This window comes from the organism of the source record quoted next, unplaced genomic scaffold (genome assembly GCF_019419815.1).
Source record: "Pyrus x bretschneideri cultivar Hongxiangsu unplaced genomic scaffold, Pyrus_bretschneideri_v1 Contig27, whole genome shotgun sequence".
Classification (NCBI taxonomy): Eukaryota; Viridiplantae; Streptophyta; class Magnoliopsida; order Rosales; family Rosaceae; genus Pyrus; species Pyrus x bretschneideri.
Window position 1 is genome coordinate 4,965,252 of NW_025999579.1, and position 8,997 is coordinate 4,974,248.

An 8,997-nucleotide genomic window follows, 5' to 3' on the forward strand; every position below is an offset into this window, starting at 1 on the left:
ATAGTTTTAGATTGAGTTTATAAAAACAAAATCGAATGACAGAAATAAGAAGAAACCATGGCCATAAAAAAATGAGAAAAATTGAAATAGAAAAAGAAGATAATAAATATAAGAAGGGCGATTCACTTTTTCACAATTGTAGTGGTGTAAGTGATGCAACTTTTGCTATCATTGACCACGAAATCATGAATAATTTCCACCAAACAATTTAGACTTGAAATTTTGTTGTGACAAGTATTCTTCCTTCCACTACAAAATGGAAGAAATGTGTGGCTTGTAAGCAATTTCTTGGCTCTTTCCACACAAGACAAGGAAAGTGTAGTGTCCAAGTGGCCATGTAGCCAAAGGTGGAAGAAGTATAAAAGTTGATAGACAAGTAACTAAAGTCTCATTGTGCCCCACATTAAATGCACTTTTCTTACCCCTTCCATACGGAAGAGGATCCTCTCTTGAGCATAGGATGGAGATTCTCTTGACCACGAAATCCGGACCGTTCAATTTTAATCCAACGGTTGCAATTATTATAATTTTTAAGAGACCTCCTGTTTAGAGCCGTTGGATTAAAATTGAACGGCCCGGATTTCGTAATCGAGGATCCTCTTCCCTTCCATACAAGTAAGCGGTGGCGGAGGTCCATTTGGGTTCTTCCATCCTTAGTCTAAAGGACAAAATAGAGAGAAGCAAAAATGGTAGGAGAAATTCTTCTATACGATGTCTTGTAAGCGACTGCGGCGGTTCTCCCACAATAGGGCTGGGCTACGGCGTACCGTGTACGACAGTGATATGTGATATGTAACCATGTTTGTGTGCAACAATGGAGATAGCCAAGTCCAGGTGATTTCTTCTTGTGCATGATTTAATTTGGTTATGAATTATGGAATGCTTTGTCCGCGGTCCATCGATATATAATTTGCCAGTCTTCCAATGACAAATCTCGTTGATGAGTTGAGTGAAAGGAACATTGTCATATAGTAGGGATTCATGAGCTTTATTTTATCTGAAGTGTTGAAAATTTTATCGTGTTTCGGTACATGACATGCATCGAACAACGAAGAGTTTGATGTACAGATAAGAATCTAATGACAAAAGATCCAAAAATCAAAGATCCCGATGCATACTATTCTTTGATGCGTACCAGAAAATCTATGAAGTGTAATATCATTATGTAATTTAGTGAAAAGAATGAGAACTAGATTCAGTTAGAATTGTTGTCACTGTGTTGTTTTGTAATCTTGACGTTTGTTTTGTATGTGTGTGGCTTTGTCTGTCGTTGTCAGTATCAGGCCTTGTACAAAATATATGGAAAATTCAAATGCAGAATCTGAATCTTCCACAGACCAGTATAAGAGGTTGGCAAATGGCAATCACATATCCACAGTAACAATCCCAAAAGTGATTCCTTGTACTGATAGTGTTGGCTTTTGAAATCAATCAGGCTGTCCACAAGCCTCTCTGCTAGAAACTCCTCTGGCCTCTCCCAAATTTTTGTGGTCTCTGTGGATTTCCCATGCATTCACATACACTCTTGTTTTCGGAACAATGTCGTAGCCTTGCAGAGACGGATGACTGTCTAGGGATCAAGAGAGGAGCTGGTGGATGTGGTCTTGCAGTCTCTTCAATGACACATTCGGCTTTCTCGCCAACACCAGTCCTGCATTTGTTGTTTTGTCAACATAATATGTTGTTAGAATATGAATCTAGATGATTGATCGTGTGAATTTTTGTTCGTATTTAGTCTAAATTGACAATCTGACAACTCATGTGCTAGATATGAGACAAGAGAACATTGTTATATGGAGAAAGAGAGACCATTAGGATTGCATTGAGGTTTACCTGAGCAAGTTCAAATTCTTGAAAGCCTCTCACTGTCGACTGCTCCAAAGGTTGCTTTCCGGCACAACAACACGTCACACCGCCTTTGGTGGGTGCCTTCGTTATCCTATTGTGTTTCTCCCTCTGTATTATGCTTTTGCTTGCATCTGTTCTTTCTATCTCTTTCAGATATGCAGTAAGGAGGTCAATCTATCCCAGATAAATAATATCCAAAACTGAAAGCTGAAAGTTATTTCATCACCCTTCCTCAAGAGTTCTCCGTACTCCCAAGATTACAATTTTTCTCCTCGAACTTTTCACCACATGAATGAAAAATTAGGAAGAACTTGAGAGTACAGGAAGACAAGAGATGCATCGGGAGAGGTTTATTTTAGACATGAACCTACCCTAGTGAATACTTATCGGATTTACTTGATATGATACAATAAATGTGGAAGATCTTGAACTATTTACCACAACAGTAAATCGAGATAATAAGCAACATACATCGCTAATCCTTATATATTACGATTCATACTGTTGTATTCATTTGGGTCCTGAACAAATCCCGAATTTATGAGAGCTTTAGAGAATTTAGTCATCTCATTTTCATTGAAGCGCAGACAACACACTTTTTTCACCATAAGAATGAGGTATATAGTGTGTTAACTTCTTTGAATCATGTCCAACCAATTTGCCTATTGCACTTAGACCATGGGATCTCCAATCAACTAAATTAGGTTTCCGCCTGACTGATTCATTAGTTATGTTGGTTTTAGCCTCATTCCCCTTGATATCATGTTCTCTCTAGTCTAACTTTTAATAATTGGATCCACTACTAGGTTGACTATCTTTAATGGTGTGAGCAATCCATTTTATGAAATTTTATTTCATATGAGAGTAGTTGTTCTCCAATGTTAAATCCTCGAAACATATGTTAGGACTTAAACAATAATTTGCTAATACTAGGAAGTAGACTTCCCCCACATTTAAGGTATTTGTAAGCATGTCTCTATTCTTGATATACCTTAAATAATCAGTCATTACAAGAGATGACATCTTAATTGTCTCCTTCATTTAGCAAATTACTTTTAATCTACCCCAACAATTCTTTCAAAATTATGGTTGCTTTTAATGTTATCGCTCAATCGATCATTTTTCATACTTTAAATAGGAAGCAATGCAGACAATGTGACTTGTGAATCTCACTTGCAACCCTTAAAATTGCAAAGTATTCTCCACACCTTTAGTGTCTTTTAAATTTGGTTCAACATAAGTTTTGGACCTATGTTGAGAATGAGTCTCATATTGATAGGAAGGGGGACCTTGTATGGGCTTAGAAGAGGTTGGGCTACTCCCCCATATTGCTAATTGGTTTTATGATGGAACCTTAACTTCTCCATAATATCAGAGTCAAGGAGTGGATCTGTACTGTCACGTGATGGGTGGGTACCCTTGACACCAGTTGTAGATGTGTGGGTCTCCACGTGTGACCCATAAAAATGGGGTCTCAAGTGCAGGAAGTGTTGAATCCCACATCAGCTAGAAGGAAAAGAGAAAAACAATTTAAATAGAATTACCTCACTCAAACTAACACCACCTGATGGATTGTGCATGTGGTAATTACCAGGTTGGGGACAATATTAGTGTTGCTGGAAGTGGGCCAAGGGCCCCTCTCTCTGATAATTCTACCCCTATAATTAAATGAGCATCATTCGGTGTTGATATTTAACTCATCTAAAATGAGTTCAGTTTATCATTTTATTTTTGTTGCTTCTCAAAGCCAAATTCATCCACTTTCTGGTTCTTATCATGACTGACCATGACTTAAGGCTCGACCCAATTTTGCGTGTGTTCACATATATGCCTTCAATTTTCATCATACGTATTACATTCTTTCCATGAATGGACACTTAAATATGAATAATCTGCACTCCTCTTATACTCATGATACCACAAAAGTTGGGTTCATATCTTCTACTAGACTTTTCCAACTGTTTCAATACAAATTTAAAACAACCCCATTTTAGTTGGGCATTCACTCTTCATCAAGAGCTTTTGTTGACATCTTTATGAATATAAGGGTTTTCTCAACAAAACCTATTAATCATCCTCATGCCCAATCAAAATATTGGTCTTCTTTTTCCCAAGAAAGAAACATTGCATCAGTCCTCGAACCAGTACACTATGGCCCCTTTAGATTTGCAGATAATGAAAAATTTTATATGACTATTCAAGAAAGATGGGATTTTAACATATAACCAATTGGTAATATAAAGAACAACTCAATTCCTTATAAGCTTTATTATGTTTCTCCTTTCACCGATCTGAAGCTTTTTTTATCTTCACATTCTCACAATTATTACTATTTCGCTTGGCCTTAATCGACACTTTTCTTCATAAAAGGGAGACAAACACTGAACATGGTCTTCAAACGGATCTCATAATAATTACAGCAGCCATATAATCAAACTTATTATCACTGTATCTTAATGGAAACTAGAATCTCCATCTTTTCAATAAAAGAAGCAGTTAATAGAAACATGCACATAAAATAACATCCAAGTACGGGATTTCTATATACCATAGAATTTATATAATTAACAACAACAATACCAATTAGGCGGCATGAATAATAATTTTATCAGACCTCAAACTTTAAAACATTGCTTAAGCGACATGCCCAGAATGCCAAAAGAAGCTAAATTCAAACTAACATTAATTTTAAAGCAGTTAAAGACTAATTTCTAATATATATATATATATATATATATATAAAACAAATAATCTTCTATCTTAATCATCATCATCAATAATTTAAAAGCAGTTAAAAGATTCATGTCATAGTTGCATGAATGAAATATACAGCCTTCTTTATTTCTTCAAGAGGGCTAGGCTCAACGTAAATTACAATATTTTATTGCCAATCTCTAAAGCCCTAGGCTTTGCGCATAATTTCTAATTGTTCAGTAAAAGAGTTTCTGTCTTTAGATTATTGGTGCAATATTAAAAAATATGAATATAAATAATGAAGAAATTCAACAATACTAATTGTAGAAGATCACAATATCAATTGTATACAAGATTAATATAAACAACTAGAGAGAAAGTAAGAAATACTGACAAACTTGGACATTAAGACTTGCATAAATGCACATAAGACAAAATTTGGCCCTAACCTTGTGCTTGTAGTTCGGTAAGCGTCTGTCTCTCAGGATTCAACACTCTATAATCCGAAGTCGAAGCACTGCAATCTTCAGACTCTAACGAACTTTATATATTGTGTACTCTCAAGACACGACTAGGAGTTTGACGAACAAAGAATAAGAGAAACAAAGTGAGGAAACCCTATTTCTCAAGAGGAAGAATTAACTCTAATTTTCTACCCTTTAATGAAAATAATCATAGGAATACGTAGAACCCAAATACTTCTTATTAAAAAAATGTAACTTTTCATCTATAAGTAAACACCATTTTACTAACAGGCACCTATTGAATTCAAACTAACTCACGGTTACAATTTTCCATTCAAATGTTAAATTACATATTATAATAATTAATATTAAATACATAATTTCCAATACTCTCTTGTGGCTCAAAAGTTCTAAAACACATATTTTCCTAGCTTGTCTCCAGTAATCACCATAGGAGCAAAACCAATGTCTGTGCATCCGTAGTACAATATATCTTCGGCCGTGGTTTTGGGACTGTTGGAGAAAACAATGTCATGAGTCCTCATAATCCCTTTGGAAAATTCTGCAGATGAAACCACAAGAGTCGGAGCATGGCCTAAGTGCATGGGCAGCAGAGGGCTATACTTTCCAGATACAGCTCGAAGAGAGCGGTTTGGTAGGGTGCCTAGCTGGTGAAGTTTCCCAATTATCGGAAGCTTGGGGATGATGGTGGCAATTGAAGTTTTCCACCTGATTTATTGAATGTGAGAAAAACAAAAAATGACAGGAGAGGAGCAAGGAAGATGGAGGTGTTGACGGTTAAGCTTCTGCGTATCAGCTCTAGCCAGAATTGGTGCAAATGTGGTACGAATACACTCATTCCCTCCGCTTGGGATTAAGAACATGAAATTAACAACACAGTCTGCTCTGCAGTCCTTTATAGCAGCAACTTTTGATGCATAAAAGTACATTAATTTGACCTTTAAACAGCTAGAGGTACTTATACTGTTTATCTGCATATAAAAACGCTTAAAACTCCTGCATACGATAATTAAACTCAAGGCATCACAGCCAATCCGAAAACTTACATCATGTAATAGTTTTAACAAAATTTACAAAAAAGAACAATTCAGTTCATTGCCGCTGAATTCGACACTTTTTAGGATGTAAAAATCATGCTCACTGTAATCCTAGTGTGCAACTTCGTAGCAAATTTGGAGAGGTGAGCAAAGATGATGCAAAAAATTGACAAAGAGAATACGAAATCACATTAGAACTATCCATCAAGTCGAGAACATGAGTTAGTTTATGGATCAACCTAGCCGCCTAAGGTGAAACGAATTAGCCTCGGTTATCTAGTTTATCCCTGCTAAAGCATGTACTTATTCCTATGTTTATTCTGGTAGTACAACTTAGCTTAGCTATACATGTTTCTAGTTAGGTTTGGTTGGTAAGGTTCTTCATCTACCCTTTGTACCGCTTGATCGCTCCTTCCGTTTCTCCATACCTATCCATCTTTTTTTTCCTGATGATGTTTCCAAAGACACTAAAACTATGTACACGCATTCTCAAATGTTCAAAGCGGATTAGGAAATCTGAAATATGTATTACTATCAAAAACTACGTATCTGTTACAAGTTCTACGCGGTCACATTACAACGTCTCGTTGAGGATCACAACATTGTAAAGTGCAGAATTGCTAATGCAAATTCAGGTGAAACAGAAACAAAGAACACAATTAATTAAAAGCATATATAAGTATGATGGACCTAAATGGAGGGATCAAGGGTTGTATGGGATTGGGATAAGGTTGAGAGAAGCTTTCTTATGGACTGTGAGTCCATAAACTTCATCGGTGTCCATGGTCTCGGCCAATGCTTTACCACCACTAGGCAATTTCCAATCAAACCAATATAGAAGGTTGGAAAGCACATATTCAGCTGAAGCAACCCCAAAGCCGAGTCCAGGGCACACTCTTCTCCCAGCACCGAACGGGATGAGTTCAAACTCCTGACCTACGAAACCAACGGACTTTTCCTCAAACCTCTCCGGGTAAAACTCATCGGGCTTGTCCCAGACTTTGGGGTCCCTGTGTACCGAGTATGCGCTGACAAACACTTGTGTTTTCGCAGGGATGTTGTAACCTCCCAATTTCACATCCGTACTTGTTTCACGGGGAAGTAAAAGAGGTGCCGGAGGATGAACTCTCATATTTTCTTTGATGCAACATATCATGTAGGTCATTTGGGGGATGTCAACATTCTCATCTACAAATCCCTTTTTCCCCACCACTCTTCTTACCTCTTCTTGGGCTTTCTTCATCACACGCGGATTTTTCGCAAGCTCTGTCATCAACCATATCATGGCAGTCCAACTAGTATCACTTCCTCCGACAAACATGTCCTGAAATCGTAAATTAAAAAGCCAAATCAATCTTCAGCCATAAATATATATATATATATATATATATATATATATTATATCAATGTTATTGTTATAGAGAGTAAGTTATGGAGGGGGATATATACAGACCTGTAGAAGTGCTTTGAGGTGGTCAGTTTTGAGCTCAAAGTCATTGCCATCCTTTTGAACTTGGAGGAGAATATCCACGAAATCCTTCTTGCGAGACTTGCCTTCTTTCTCTGCCTCCTTATGTTCAGCAATCAACTTATCTAAAAACTTATCAAATTTGGACCAAATTGATGTCAAATGTTTAATGTGGCCTCTAGCACGGTCGAGCCAACTCATCCTCGGACCAAAGTAATCCGTAAAACTGAAACTCATGAGTTGGCACATCAAATCTTTCGTCACATCTCCGAACCACTTGTTCTCTTCGCCCTCAAACTTTTGTCCGAGAATACACCTGCAGATGATGTTGTTGGAGGTTGCCACCAGCAGATCACTCAGAACAATAGGACCACCGCCATTGAGACTCAACGCTTTGCGAATCTTTCCGACCAACTCGGAAACTTCTTCCACCCTTGCGTACTGAAACTGTGAAACCCTTTTAAGACTGAGAAGCTCAAGAACACAGATTTTCCGAACTTGCCTCCAGTACTCCCCGTAAGGAGCAAACGCCACATCATGAGCGTCATAGAACAATATTCCTGGAGCAGTGGCTTTTGGCCGGCTGCAGAAAGCAATGTCCTGTGTCTTCATCACCTCCTTTGCCATCTCTGCAGACGAAACAATCAGAGTCGGAACTTTCCCGAAATGCACTAGCATTAAATCGCCATACTTTTTCGAGAGAGCATGGAGAGAGAGGTGCGGGAATGTGCCTAACTGGTGAAGGTTTCCGATCAATGGCAACCTTGGCGGGGAAGGTGGTAACTTGAGTTTGCGTTTCTCGTCGCCATTGGACGATGATCTAGTAAATGAAAAGAGAATGAACGCAGAAAGGACGAGAAGAATAAGAAGAAAGACATTCTTCTGCAGCTGCTCAAACGCTAGTGCTAGAAGAGCCATTGCTGTTCTAGCTCTTGTTGCTGGGTTTGTTTGGATACTTAGGGCTTGTTTGGTATTTATTAAAAAAAAAAAAAATCATAATTTCTCAAAACATTTCTTAAGAACATATTTTAAAAATAATTTTTTTTAGATTAAAAAAAATTATTTGGTATTAGATTCAAAATTGTTTTCAAATTTTAATAATTAAAAGAAAAGAAAAAAATATCTTACAACAACTCTCCGTTGATTCAGGAATTACTATATTTATTTTGGATCAAAGGTATATTTGTTAAATTATATGTTAGAACTCACATTATTACTAATTCATTGAGAGGCTAAGCTCATCATCTTTCCTCTTAGTATAGATAATATTGTTTGTTAAAAAAAATAAAAAATAAAAAAAGGAGTCACAAGAACGTCATCTTTCTAAAGGGAAATGTTTATGTATAAAAGTGATACTGCCATGTGCAATTGCTTATCCCAATACAAAGTCATATAAGGCCATATTCTACCGAACAGGGGTAAAAGGTCATGCTTAGCCCTATAATCCTGCAAGAATTATTTTTTA

General features: G+C 37.0%; 1 protein-coding gene across 1 annotated transcript; it reads right to left on the minus strand.

Annotated features, from left to right (window-relative positions):
• Positions 1-6,558: 6,558 nt before the first annotated feature.
• On the minus strand, positions 6,559-8,489 carry LOC103941436 (phenylacetaldehyde oxime monooxygenase CYP71AN24-like). The gene is made up of 2 exons (XM_018646047.2): positions 7,518-8,489; positions 6,559-7,388 (listed from the first exon to the last, which is right to left on the minus strand). Exons 1-2 carry the CDS (start codon positions 8,448-8,450, stop codon positions 6,768-6,770), a joined length of 1,554 nt encoding a protein of 517 aa, XP_018501563.2. The 5' UTR covers positions 8,451-8,489; the 3' UTR covers positions 6,559-6,767.
• Positions 8,490-8,997: the final 508 nt, after the last annotated feature.

Bases quoted from the DNA above. Each gene is read 5' to 3' on its own strand.
- LOC103941436 (XM_018646047.2), bottom strand. From the start codon at position 8,450: ATGGCTCTTCTAGCACTAGCGTTTGAGCAGCTGCAGAAGAATGTCTTT. The intron at 7,389-7,517 runs GTCTGTATATAT...TTACGATTTCAG, and splicing joins ACCTCAAAGCACTTCTACAG to GACATGTTTGTCGGAGGAAG.